General features: G+C 50.0%; 2 protein-coding genes across 2 annotated transcripts; both read right to left on the bottom strand.

The window, feature by feature from the left end:
* Positions 1–485: 485 nt before the first annotated feature.
* Positions 486–1513, bottom strand: LOC112900111 (cytochrome c1-like). Its single transcript, XM_025968853.1, has one exon. It carries the CDS (start codon positions 1292–1294, stop codon positions 698–700), a length of 597 nt encoding a protein of 198 aa, XP_025824638.1. The 5' UTR covers positions 1295–1513; the 3' UTR covers positions 486–697.
* Positions 1514–3604: 2091 nt separating this feature from the next.
* LOC112901145 lies at positions 3605–9589 on the bottom strand. The gene is made up of 8 exons (XM_025969992.1): positions 9405–9589; positions 9053–9306; positions 8435–8908; positions 8123–8344; positions 4790–4951; positions 4484–4695; positions 4113–4374; positions 3605–4018 (listed from the first exon to the last, which is right to left on the bottom strand). Exons 1-8 carry the CDS (start codon positions 9496–9498, stop codon positions 3683–3685), a joined length of 2016 nt encoding a protein of 671 aa, XP_025825777.1. The 5' UTR covers positions 9499–9589; the 3' UTR covers positions 3605–3682.
* Positions 9590–13677: the final 4088 nt, after the last annotated feature.

Below are 13677 nucleotides of genomic sequence, written 5' to 3'. Positions count from 1 at the left end.
AAACTTTTCGAAGCAAAGGTATATGCAAGTACCCAGCTTGGTCACGTTCTCCTTGAAAAGACAAATGCACAATGAACAGCAACAAACAAAGAGGCAAAAGGCAAGAATATGTTCATCTCTGCAGTAGAGAGAGGAAACGAAAGAACGGCAAGAAACCACGTCTTGCATTACTACTCCAAGAAGTGTTCACCTGAGTACCTGCAACTACTAACATGCACAATTAAATCCAAGATGGCGATCTAAACCTAACCTGCAATCCGATCGGATGACTCATTAACGGCTATAGATATTTTTTTTCCTCACTAGCTAGCCGTACTCGATCAGCTAGCACACAGTGTGTGTACTGCCCAATCAATCAACGCGATGAACTAACAAAGCCGCATGCGTACATACGATAGTAACCGTTAGCAATGGCCGCTGCATAAAAAAAAAGTCAAAAACAATGTCAAACAAGCAACAAACAGAACTATGCATTCATCGATCACTTTAAACAGATAGTTATAGCGGTGTTGGTAAGCTAATCAAATTTGTTTTGTAATTTACATGGTGATCAGAAATTATAACGAGAGACGACTAGACCTTCTCAGAACGCAAGAAACAAGAAGGATCTCTTATTGAGCTAATAAAAAGAAAAGAAAAGAGAAGGTTATTGATCCACGCTAGCTAATGGAAGGTAGGGAGGAGGATCGTCACTCGATCAGGAGCAGCCGTTCGGCACCCGCAGCGGGCTGGATCCGGCGGAGGAGGCCGGCGACGTCCGGTCCGGGCGGCGCGTAGTGCAGCACTCGGCGATGAGCGCCCGGCGGGCCGTGAGCAGGCCCGTCGGCACCAGAGGGCGGTCGAAGACGGCGCAGTCCACCCAGTCCTTGAGCAGCTTCTCCTGCCCCCACATCTCGGGCACCCACACCCTCCCGGCCATCTCCCGCCTGTGCCGCTTCAGCCTCTCCCGCGTGCTCATCTCCTGATCATCCGCGGCCGCCGCTGCCGCCGCCTCGGGCTCCACCTCCTCCTCCGCCGCCACCGGCGGCTCCTGCTGCGGCTCAGCCGCTGGCTCCTCCTCCGGCGCCGGCACCTCCGCGGCCGCCTGCTCGGGAGGCCCCACCGCCTCGTGGCGATCGGCGTCGGGCACCGTGTCGTCGTCGTGATGCTGGTCCTCCTGCAGCATCGGCCGGCTCCCTTCCGTCGTGGTCGCCGCCGCTGGCAAACCGCTCCCACTGTCGCATGCCTTGGCCGGCTGCTGCTCCACCTCCACAGCCTCCGGGACCGCTTCGATGACGTCGCCGGAGGACGCCATGCAGCCGATCTCGATCGAGCAGCGGCGCACTTGACCAAGAACCCCCCGCGGTACGGTGGCCCGATATGATCGATCCGTACGCAGTGGAGCAGCACCGCCGGTTCGCGGCTGGCTTCTAGCACGGCGATATAATGCGAGGGGCGTGGAAAGGAAAAAAGATCATCAGAGAGGGCGAGGAGGTGGGGGACGGACGGGTGGGGGGCGAGGTGGACACGTTAGGAGTTAGGATCGGAGAGGCCGCGGGGAGGCGAGGGGGAAGACGCGCGATCGAGCGTCGCCAGCGCGGGCGGGGCGCGCCTACGGATGGTGGCCGCGAGGGGAGCGTGGCCTGCCGCCGCGGCGGCTTACATGTGGCTCTCCGTGCCGCGCGACGTGGACGGAGGCCTGCTGGTTACTCGATCGAGCCGCGGTGGCGCGCGCTGTACGTCGTAGCAGTCGTTGATGTGGGCAGCCGGCGAGCGGGGCCCCGCCGAAGTCCTGGTCGCGCGCGTTTCTGAGGCTGGCGGCAGCGCGGGGCGGGCTGGACGCACCAGGGCCAATGGGCGCGGCGGATTTGATTTTTTGCGGGGACAGTGAGCGCTCGCGGCGAGCTGGGTCTGGGTGGGCGTCCACCACCCTTAAACGCCAAGAATCTCACCCGGCTCCGTGCGACCGGTGGGAAGTTCGCCTCCGGTTGGGCACCCAATTGGTCTTTGGAGACCGTGCAGTGTTTGCACAAGATAAGTATTTCTTTTCTCAATACAAAGAAACGTAGCTATCCTGCGTTTTCGAGAACATGTTTACACTGAAAATTCTCAACCGTCCTGCTAGTTCTCGGTTTTGTGATATTTTCTCCTTTGATGATCCCTCCATCTGTCAACTCTCTCTCTCACACACACAGCGTACTTTCTTCTGGTTGCGGGTGTATCCCACCGTTTGCACATCTGCGCGCGCATGGCCTTCGCGGCCCATGGAGAACCTGTCAACGACGGGGACAGCATCCCCCAACGCGACGCGCGCCGTGCTAGCTGTGTGCCACAAACTTGTCACTGCATTCCTCTCTCTTTAATCTGTTCCAACCTTAGGTATCAAAACTTTGTGACCGAGACATTTTCTCCCTCCATCTTCACTGCTTGGTCTCCCTCTTCATCTTATTTTGGCCCCCATATTACGATGACCAACGCTCCACGTTCACCTACAGCAATCCATTTTTTTGGGTCAAATTTGCTATTGGAAGTCGAATTGTTCGAAGTTTGGGATTAGTATTGAGAGTTTGAAGCTTCCCCCCTGTCCACACTTTCATATGCTGCTACAGATCTTTTTTTCATCAGTGTTCGCTGTCCAGGTTTCCGGACACTGAATATTCATTTTTCTTTTTCAAATTAAAGTCTCAAAATTGGTGGTTCAAGTTGAATCCCGCCGGTTTAAAATCATGGATATAGTTGGCTAATAGTTAAGTTTAACTAGTCCAAATCAATGTGAATGTGACCTTACCACTTCAAGGGCTAGGTGTTCTGATAGAAGTCGACACCAGGGTTATATTGGAAGCAGAAAGGCCGTTTATCAATTTTCTGTATGTAAGTGATACAACAAGTACTCGAATGAGAGAGAGAGAGAGAGAGAGAGAGAGAGAGAGAGAGAGAGAGAGAAGGAAAGCTTTGACATGCGCAAACAACATTGGCAAATTGCTACGAGAGCTCATAAGAAACGCCAGCAGTGCTACTGTATGTGTGCGAAGGTTCCTGTCTACAGCAATTCTAATGGCGTTCATGTCTCGTGATTCAGTGTATTGGTAGTAGCCAGGCCCCAGCCCCCACCCCCCCCCCCCCCCCCCCTCACGTTCTCAGCGTCATCCTCGCCCCCACTTTCCATGGACGGCGACGCGGCCACGCTTCCCTCCGATCGAGCCGACAACACGGTCTGCTTTTCTTCCCCACGCTGATTCGCTGCTGGCGTCGCGTGTCCCCGTGCCCCCGTCGCGTAGGATGATTGTGCGACCACACCCGCGGTCCTCGGCGGCGTCGCACCATTCAGATGCCCTCTCGGCTCGGGTGACGCGCAGATGGGGGGTCGTGTCCCCGCCCTTCTTTCGTTTGGCAGGTTGCGGACAAAGGCGCGACTCGTACGCGCGGTCGAGCTCGAGGACGCCCACGCCAGGCGACGAGGTGTTGGCGTTGCGACGCTGCGGCGACCCGTGAGCCGGCCCGGCAAGGAAACTACTAGGGCGCCGCCGCACGGATCAGCAGCGATGGGCTGGGCTCACACACCGCGTCCTACCGTCGTGGGCCCATCCCACCATGCAGGCGAAAAGGCCCCGGCCGGCGCACATCAAAACGTTCTATGGGCCGTAATCGGCCGCCAAAATGAAACAACGTTGTTTCTCACGAAGTTCTTACATTGAGGCCTTATTCAGCGCACACGAGCAGGGCCCCAGGCCGGTCGCGGACCGTCGTCGTCCCCGAGCAGCAGGGACCTGGCGATGGCGTCGGCCATCCCGTCGGCGATCGGGAAGAGGTGCCCCGACGTTGGGAGCTCGTGGTACACGACCCACGGCAGCTTCCCGCTGATGTGCCTCGACAGGCTGACTGGCACGATCAGGTCCTCGGCGCCGTGCCACAGGTGCACCTTCCCCCGCCCGCCGGCGAACGGGTCCTCCAGCTGCAGCGGGCTCCAGCTCCACCTCCCGAACCCGACCATCATGTCCCGGTGCAGGCACTCGTGCTCACCCTGCTGCCGGATCTGCGGCTGCACAAACAAACGCACACGGGCACGGCTCCCCATGTGAACAAACCGCTGGTTACGAAGATGAACGCCATGGGCATGTGTCGCTGGTTCTTACCATGTAGGATCTGTGGGCGAACTTTGGGATGACCAGCTTGTCCTCCTCGGACAGGAGGGCGGGGTTGTAGGCGATGACGCTGGAGGCCGGGAAGAGCTTCTGGCTGTTCCACCAGTAGGTCAGCCACGGCAGGTGGTGGGCGACCCAGACCGCCCACCGGTCCTGCGGGAGCTGCTGGTACCAGGCGTCCCGCGACACGTTCGCCGGCAGCCCGGGCCACCAGTAGTTGCCCACGGGGCCGAGGATGGCCACGCCGGAGAGCCTGCATGCGCCATGATGGATGCAGAAATGTTCAGGTTCGCCGAATCGATTCTTCTTCAGGTAAATAAAGGAGAAAATGAGGACCCTGCAATTGGTACGCGGTACGCTACCTGTGCGGGATGTACTTGAGGCAGCTCCACATGATCTCGCCGCCCATGGAGAAGCCGGCGAGGTAGAACTTGGGGCCCAGCTGCAGGTTGTCGGCGAGCTCTGCGATGTCGAGGGCCGAGCTCTTCTCCGTCCGGGCCGGGTGCGGGTCGCTCTCGGCGTACCCGGGCCGGTCGAAGGACAGCAGGTAGATGCCCAGCTCCTGTGCCAGCTCCTGCACCGGTTTTCAGTCCATGGAACAGTCAGTCAGTAGCCACTCATCACTTCGACAGTCTGTCAGAATTCAGATGAAGAAATCAGCAGGTGACAAAACATGCCGTGGAAATTGGGAGCGCGTCGTATCTGCAGGAGTCGAATCCATGGACAAAGATGATCTTGTACTTGGCCGCCTCCTTCGGGACGCCGGATTCCAGGTAGGCCAGGTACCTGCCGTCACTGAGCCTTGTTCTGGTTGCCGTGACCGGAGGGCCGCCCGGCGAGCCGGGGATCTTCGGCAGCGGCGGCTGAATCTGCTTGTACAACAGCGCCGACAAGGACACAAACAGTGCTAGGATAAGCTTCCTCGCCGTCCCTATAAGAGTCAAATGAGCACAAATTAGCTCGTTACACTGATACGGTGTCATAGCATGACTGAAAGTACGCACTAGTCCAAACATTTCTTTTTTTTTTTGAAGAAAGGGTGTGAACATTTCTGCAGTTGGTTTTTTAAGGCGTTCTGTTCATATCGGACTTCTCTGTTGTTCAATTTTGACCTAGATCAGAGATGGAAGGAAGCTTTCAACATGTACGAAGTGCACGGCATCTCAACTAGACGCCTTTTACATCTTGCTAGAATGCTAGCTACTCGACAAAGTGCTGCCATTCTCAAACCCCTGCTGCGGTCCTCATGAGGCGTCAAACAAAGGGAGAGACGTCTCTGAAATATCCTAGCAAACAGCCTGAGTTGAAAATGTCCCAAACCATCTGCAGACTAGTAAAGTCCGATCAGGATTCAAGACAAACAATGGTCCACAGCTGCTAAAGATCGATGTCCCAAATAACAATTAAGTATACGATGAACCTTTCACACACGAAGAAGATAATTGACTTTGATAGCAGAATATGTCAGCTTAAGCCTTAAGCTGTCAGTCTTGTACTCAAAAGTCTAGTTTCAGTAAGAAACTGGGGAGTGTTGTCCCTCGTTTCGAAAACAATAAGGACTGTCAGCTTCAGCGCACGCGCGTCGATAGTCAATTCTGTCCTTACATAGATTAAAGAATAGTTTTTTAAAAAGTTAAAAGAATAGTGGATAAAGGTGTCACGAGCAATACAAGATCTTGAATTTATACTTTGAACAGGTTTTCTTGGATAATCAGTTTATACTAATTCTTTTAAAAAATCGAATTATTGCACAAAACATTCCCAGAAAACTGATAAAAACCTCTAGAATGATCTGCAACTGAGATAATGTTAAAAAACAAAATGTAACTGTATCTGTCCTTCTAGAAACAAAACCAGATACTTCCTCCTGTTTTAAACATTAAGGTGATGTATTGAAGTGAAGCAGGGATACTTTCATAAATTTTTTTACGATTTTTTTGTTGCATTGAAGTGAATATAAGTCTTTGTTTCCCAACAGAATTTCTCATACTGACAGAACATTTTTTTGTTGCATTGAAGTGAATATAAGTCTTTGTTTCCCAACAGAATTTCTCATACTGACAGAACATGTATATACAAACATGTATATTGCGCTTTGGAGTGGTTGAGGCCAGGCACGGAACCCAGTGGAGGCGAAACTGGGTTCCGGCCTCCCCTTCCCTGATGGAAGTTCTGAAGCAATCAACAAAGGGTCATGAGAAATCTAATATTTATTCAGCTATTAGCCTCTCGATAAACAGTTTTTGGCAATTTGACCCCCTTGCTTTTTTGTCGCGGTCCGCCACTGGTTGAGGCGACACGGCAAAGATGGATACAAACTGTTACTAAGAACATAGAAAGTTGATCAACTTTGTATACAAGTCAGATCGAACCAAGAACCAGAATTACTGCTCTCTAGAAAAAAAGGAATAAACGCAAAGGCAACGAGTTCCTGGCTTCATTCTTGCATCCAGCTAAAGGAAACGAGGCACTGGATTATTCCCGGACCCAATGATCAGAGCAGCGTCTTTGTTAGTACCAATCAATAAACCAGTTCAAAGATCAAGTCTTACCACGGGCACAAGCAAACGCTACTCTAAATCACGGATCAAGACAAAGAAAGGAACCAAACTCCAAGTAACAACACCACAGTAACTCAGCAAGTCAGAAACAGATACGCCCACTGAATCGCCCAAGCATGGAGGATACACACACGAAAAAAGGAGAGGAGAGAATACGTACCGCCGGAGGCAGGGGCCGGCCCCGGAGGCCGCTTCTCGCCGGACAAGGCCATGGGTAAGCTAGACGGCCGCCCGGCAGAGACAACTTCACAGCTTTGGCAGACCGGCGTTTGCTTGGGGCAAGAGCAGCGGCGGCGGGTGAGCAAAAGTTTCAGTACGCGGGAGCCAGGAGGCGAGGATCTCACTGCAGTAACCGGAGGCAAGCCCACACCCGGACCCCGGCGTCTTAAACGCGCCGCTTTCTGCCGGCCACGCACGAGTGTCCACTGGGATCCCTGTCTTTTGCTGATACCAGGCAGCCTAAAAAGGATCGCGTTGCCCCACAGCTCTGAAGAAAATAAGATAAGGTGACGGCAGACATTGACGCAGCGTTGGTGTTGCTGCATGACTTTACTAGTGGCAGAACTGAAGACGCCTGCATGTTACCTGTATTTTCAGAGAGAGGAGCCGCCAAGTGCTGGTGCTCGCCAAGCGACTGAACATACGTTCGGAATTGAGGTGTCAAGATGGGCAGATACTGATTTTATTTGATTCAAGGGCGTAAATGCGAAAGCGGTTGGGTATTCAGCTCGTTCTCGTTCAATGACGGTTGGTTGGCACACAAGTAAACTTTGAGGGCCTCTCTTTGGGAAGTGGCTCCTGCTGGAGCCCTACTAATAAACACGGCGGAGCCAAACGGCTTCATGAAGAAGCTCCCGAATTCAGCTCTCCTTACCTATTTGGTGGTGTCGGAGGTAAAAAACTAGCTCCCCGCTGTTCCTCCTCGCTAGTAATGAGTCAATTTGCTGTTGAGCATTAATTGGACAATTACACTAATAAAAAAAATCATTAGGCATCGCAATCAAGCCATAGGTCAAACATTCTGCAGCACACAACGTTCTTCTTAACCCGTTGAAATAGTTTACTGCATCCTTATTGATTGGACACTGACTGCAAATAATGTATTGTCAACTGCCAAGCTAATCCGTCGAAGGCTCTCGTATCCAAACCATCAGATAACACCAATAAAGAAATCCCATCATGAAGACGAACAGCTTATGCTAATCTCTGCATTACGTATTTTTATTACCGACGAAGCTATCAACCCATGCCATAATTTTTTTGTGCGAGCGATCGAGCTGCAGATGATGCAAATGGCGTGTACATGTCGTCCTGCAGCTGCAGCACTAATACTGATTACTCATAAAAAAAAACTGGTCACTCGTCTCCGAGTATCAGCGACCTGACGATAACGTCCGGCATCCCGTCGGCGACCGGGAACAGGTGGCCGGCCGTCGGGAGCTCATGGTAGATGACCCAAGGGAGCCTCTTGCTGATGTACCGCGACAGCTGGACCGGCACGAAGAGGTCTTCGACGCCGTGCCACAGGTGCACCTTCACCTCGCCGTCCCCGGCGCCGGCGAACGGGTTCTCCATCTCCAGGGGGCTCCAGCTCCACTTCCCGAACCCGACCATCATGTCGCGGTGCAGTGAGTCGTGCTCCCCCAGCTGCCGGACCTGCTCCTGCAAGCAAGAACCAGAGCACGATTCGAGGAGTCAGAGATCAGGGTCCGAGGTGAACGAAGTGCGCGGCGCTGGTCGTGGTCGTCTCGCCTTGTAGGTTCGGTCGATGAACTTCTGGGACAGGGGCAGGTCCTCCTTGGATAGGATGATGGGGTTCTTGCCCTTGACGCTGGAGCTGGGGAACAGGTTCTGCGTGTTCCACCAGTGCGTCAGCCACGGCAGGTGGTGGGCGACCCAGACCGCGCGTCGGTCCTGCGGGAACTGCACGTACCAGGCCTCCTCGAACACCTCCGGCGGGAAGCCGGACCACCAGTAGTTGCCGACCGGGGCGAGGATCGCCACACCGGCGAGCCTGTGCGGGATGTATTTGAGGCAGCTCCACATGATCTCGCCGCCCATGGAGAAGCCGATGAGATGGAACTTGGGCCCCAGCTGGAGGTTGTCGGCCAGCTCCTCGATGTCGAGGGCGATGCTCTTCTCCGTCCGGGCCGGGTGGGCGTCGCTCTCGGCGTACCCGGGCCGGTCGAAGGACAGCAGGTAGATTCCCAGATCCTGAAACAGCCCCTGCACCAATTTCCAACAGTTCATCATCACAAAGTCAAAGCGCTGGAAATAAGAGATTGCCGCGGCAAAGGAGCTCGAGTCTTTTCAGAGTAATTTAATTTATCGGTTAATGACAAAAGACACTGCTCGTATCTGCATCTGCACCTGGGAGACATTCAGCACGTCGTATCTGCAGCAGTCGAAGCCATGGACAAAGATGATCTTGTACTTGGCCTCCTCCTTGGGGACGCCGGATTCCAGGTACGCCAGGTGCCTGCCGTCCCTGAGCCTCATCCTGGGCGCCGTGACCGGAGGCCCGCCCGGCGCGCCGGGGATCTTGGACGGCGGCGGCTGAATCTGACCGTACAGCAGCGCCGAGAAGAACACGAGCAGAGCGAGCGCCAGCCTCCTGAGTGCGCCTGCGAGACAAGAGCCGCTGTGTTTAAGCGAACACACGCCGGAGGGTTGGACAAGAGAGAGGGGGGGGGGGGGGGGGGGGGAACAAGGCGGGAGTTACCAGAGAGTGCAGCGGCGGCCGGTGGTGCGCCGTTCTTGCCTGGCGCGGTGGCGCCCTCACGCCGGGCGGAGGCTGCGCCGCCCGGCCCTGCCATCTGCCAGCTGCGCGCCGAAGGGGGTCGCCTGGGCTCTTGAACTCTCTGGAGCCTGGACGCACGCGGAGCGGCGGGCGACGCGCGAGACAGGGACGTGTGCCGCTGCCGCTGATCCCCGGCTCCCCTTGTAGTTGACGGACGCCCGCCCCGCGCGCTGCCGTCGCCGTGCACGAGGTAGGAAATTGAATGTGGATATTTGAAATATCGATGTCCGTATCCGTTTAAATATTAATAAAATTATTTATATTTATATCGAATTTAATATGATAGTAAAGTGGATATATCTGAATTCGATTTTTATTATTTTTCTCTCTACATCTGTATTCGACAATATCCAACACTTTTCAGTAAAATTATTTAAAAAATATTTATTTTTAATAATTAATATTATTAATTTTTATAACAAAGTTATAAGAAGATTAAATTTACTCGTAAATATTCATATTTTATTTAGGTGAAATTATTTTTATACATGTTTATTATATATTAATAATTTTTTATATATTTATTGAAAATATATTTTTATTTCTAATTTTATTTTTATGTATTTATTAATTAAAATAATTTTTGATAAATAAGCTATTTTTGACTAGCTCTCTTTATTATATTGTCATACTTTAGTTTCTGCATATATAATAATTTTATATTCTAAAACTACCAATAAAAAAAGCTAAATGTTACCCTATATATCAATTAAATATCCGAATTCGAATCCGAATTCAAGGCATGCGTTTTGCATTCGTATTCAAAATATCCAAATTTATATCCGTATTCAATTAAACTTTGATAAAAAAATATTATTAAATTCAATATCAAACGTATCCAGTCCATTTCCAGCCTCCACGATCCTCCACGGGAGAGGACAAAACAGCCAACCACGGGGAGGCGGGCTCTTGCCGTCTTGTGCGCGGGATGAGGTTAGGCCATGATGCCGCGACGGCACGAGCGCCCCGGCCTCCCAAGCGTCGCCTCTGGCACACCGGCACATTGGACATGACGCCATGTGCCGTCGTGATACGCGGCGTCCCGGGCTGCTGCCAGAGCGCAAATCCCAAGCGCTGTCACAGCGCAACGGCCGGAAGGACGAGTGACTGGATCAGAGGTGCCACTTACCAAACAAAATTTGAAATACTAGCGACCTTGCTTATACCACAAAAGGAATTAAAAATGAAGAATCACCACCTTTTGAGCTTTGACATGCCTCTAAAAGCTGCTAGCAGTGGCGGATCGTGAAGTAAATTGAAGGGAGCCTGGTGTGTGCGTTGATAGGCTTAACTACTAGCTAGCTTCTTTTTTCCAGCCTTAAGCATTGGATATCATAAGCCATTCACTATTAGGCTGGTAATTTGTTTCGAGCAGGGAGGGCGGAGCCCAGTTTAGCCTCCCCTATGGTCCGCCAGTGGGCTGGTAGTACCTTCTATTAATACCTTCCATAGTATCTCAATCAAGTAAGAGAGCTTCAAATTGATGCGCTCTAAGCTTGAGTTCTCCAATGAACATACATCTCTCCCAATGGAAATTGATTTTATATTTCACTGTTTTGTTAAGGGTGATGCTAAAACTTAGGTAGGGATTAATAGTGTCCGATCGGTTCGAAATCGACATCATCCTTCCGTCGTTGTCTTCCAACGTTTGCTCATTTTGATGATATCTCTTCGGGTTTGCTGTGCTCCCCACCCCCATCCTCAACCATCATCTCTGGCATGAGAACGTTGTAGGATCCATGATCCTCTCCTGCTACCCCTCCTTTATGAATGCAACTTCACCACGGGTATCGACAAGCTCCCTTCACTTTTCATCACCCCACATGATTGATCGTCACAATGCCTACCATCGCTAGTGTCCAGCCTTGCTCCACTACCCCGCGCCTGCACCCTCTGCCGGGTTGGCATACTCTCCCTCTAAGATTGAGAATCGATTAGCACCTATTTGGATGGATTAAAGTTGAATACTAAACTTTAACATATATTAGCACTCATACCGTTGCTAAAATTTTAAAATCTTGACTAAAGTTTAGCTCACCCTTTAACACTCCTGTTTGAAGAACTAGCGTTTAGCACTTGAATCCAAACACCCCTAGATATTGCTGAAATCCCACATAGCTGGCTCTAGCTGGCTCTTGGTCACTAACCTCTTCTGTTTACACTTTTTCTCACCATACCATCAACTGAAATCTCATTTTCAGTTTCAGGAGACTGATGTATAGGATATACGTAATGCTAAATTTAACTTGAATAATTAAATTGTTGAAGGCTGTGTCCAGAGGTGGCATGGAAATCACTCAACGCCAAGAAAGTAAACACTGCTTCCCCTTTGCTAGGTTTTCTTAGTGGTAGAAGGGAACGGTGCTGGACGAACAAGTTAATTAAGTTGGTGTGTATATGGTTGAAGCATCGTCAAAGGAGATACCGGAGGGGGGAGATGTTGACCTCCACACTACTGGGTGATGCGGCAACTGAAAGGTAAGTTGCAACTCTGTTGGGGGCTTGCCACTTATGGGATAGGAGAGGGCGGAAAAAGCAAGAGGTTTGCATATTTGCATGCAGCACCATGAGAATGTGTGAGGTTTTGCAACCTGCACAAACTGGATCATGGAGTCGCAAAATGGTACCTAGGCCACAACAAGAAGGGATCAAGGCTGCAAATCACATCATTAGCTTGATCCCAAGAAATCATATCATTAGCTTGATCCCAAGACAATCGTCCTTGGAAATTTTGTTTACAATTACATGTAGGGATCAGCACTAAATGTTTCTAATTATGCACGTAGTTCCTAAAGAAATGCAAGATGTTCATCAGGGAGAGTCTTTACTGGACTTACATAAAAGGTTCATATTTCAAGAAGGCCTTTGTTATATTCGATGTTAAACTTCTACTGTAGTACATACGGACATCTTCATTTAATTTAGAAAGCCAGAAGAGGATATTCTTTTTACAGTAAGGGTCATAATTTTAAAGAGTTAGGGACGTGCAAAACGTCGCTAACGGATTCATTTTTACAGACACTAACTTGTCAATCCAAAGAAGGAAATTAGTGTATAACTGAGTTCATCCGTTGTAACCAATCAAAGATTTTTCGGGCAGGACCCTGCATCCAAGTTTGTTTGATTGAATACCCTGATTGTTGATCACATATTCACATCTCCATCCATCCCTCTAGTGCATCCGACATCCGCATAGCTATCAATCAAAGTCATTACTGGTTGATAAAAAGGGAGCAAACAAATGTGGTATCTTTCTTGGCAATATTGATAAAGACACCTTTGGAGTCACTGTCCCTATCAGCTATATTGACTACTGACCGCTTGATTTTTGGCTAGGGCCATACTAGATAAATGTGGTATCTTTCCCAATCTCAAAATATAGCTAGTTTTAGAAAAGATTGGATGCCCGAATTTATTTGCACGCAAGCACCTTGCTAAATTTATCTAGAGCAATCAAATTAGGCCTACATAGCCGCATGCGGATGCAGACGGATGAGAGAGCTAGTTCTGACCTTTCATTGGCTCAAAGCACCCTTAGGGGAACTCGAATAGCTATATTTGGAGATGTTAAAACTACTACTGTCAGGACTGGGGGACTATTAAGCAATATTTACTGGTCAGATCATAAAAATATATACAGTAATAACATAAGTTGGGCAATGTGCTTCTACTTTTAATAGAGATGCGGGTGGCTTGGTGGAGCTGCTTAGGCAAGTAGTGGAATTTTTCATAGACATTTTGATGAATTGCTTAAGCAAGAGGTGTAACTCTATTTACGTAAAGACGTAACCGTGAAGTAAGCATCTGAAGAAAAATCACAGAAACATCATTTCTGCCGTGTGTACTAAACCTTTATTACCACACTAGGGCAGAGCAAAGCACCCTAGATATCTGAATGTGAATGTGGATATCTGAAATATCCGATATCCGTATCCGCTTAAACATCAATATGGATATTCATATTCATATTCGAATTTAATGTGGTAGTAAAGTGGATATATTCGAATCCGATTTTTATTTTTTTCTCTATCCGATCCCACATCCGTATTCGACAATATTTGACACTATCCGTATCCATTTCAAGTAGAACTATTTAAGAAGTTATATTTATTTTCCATAATCAATGTTATTATTTTTTATAATAAAGTTATAAGAAAATTAAGTTTACTCGTAAATATTCTTGCTTTATCTATTT

Source organism: Panicum hallii, chromosome 7 (genome assembly GCF_002211085.1).
Source record: "Panicum hallii strain FIL2 chromosome 7, PHallii_v3.1, whole genome shotgun sequence".
In the NCBI taxonomy this organism is placed as follows: domain Eukaryota; kingdom Viridiplantae; phylum Streptophyta; class Magnoliopsida; order Poales; family Poaceae; genus Panicum; species Panicum hallii.
This window is presented reverse-complemented; position numbering and strand designations above follow the sequence as displayed.

What these genes read in the sequence shown, in the direction of transcription:
- LOC112900111 (XM_025968853.1), bottom strand. Translation starts at nt 1,294, where the DNA reads ATGGCGTCCTCCGGCGACGTCATCGAAGCGGTCCCGGAGGCTGTGGAG.
- LOC112901145 (XM_025969992.1), bottom strand. Translation starts at nt 9,498, where the DNA reads ATGGCAGGGCCGGGCGGCGCAGCCTCCGCCCGGCGTGAGGGCGCCACC. An exon ending in CTCAAGTACATCCCGCACAG is followed by an intron (nt 4,375 to 4,483) that starts GTAGCGTACCGC and finishes TGGCGCATGCAG; the next exon opens with GCTCTCCGGCGTGGCCATCC. An exon ending in TCGCCCACAGATCCTACATG is followed by an intron (nt 4,019 to 4,112) that starts GTAAGAACCAGC and finishes TTGTTTGTGCAG; the next exon opens with CCGCAGATCCGGCAGCAGGG.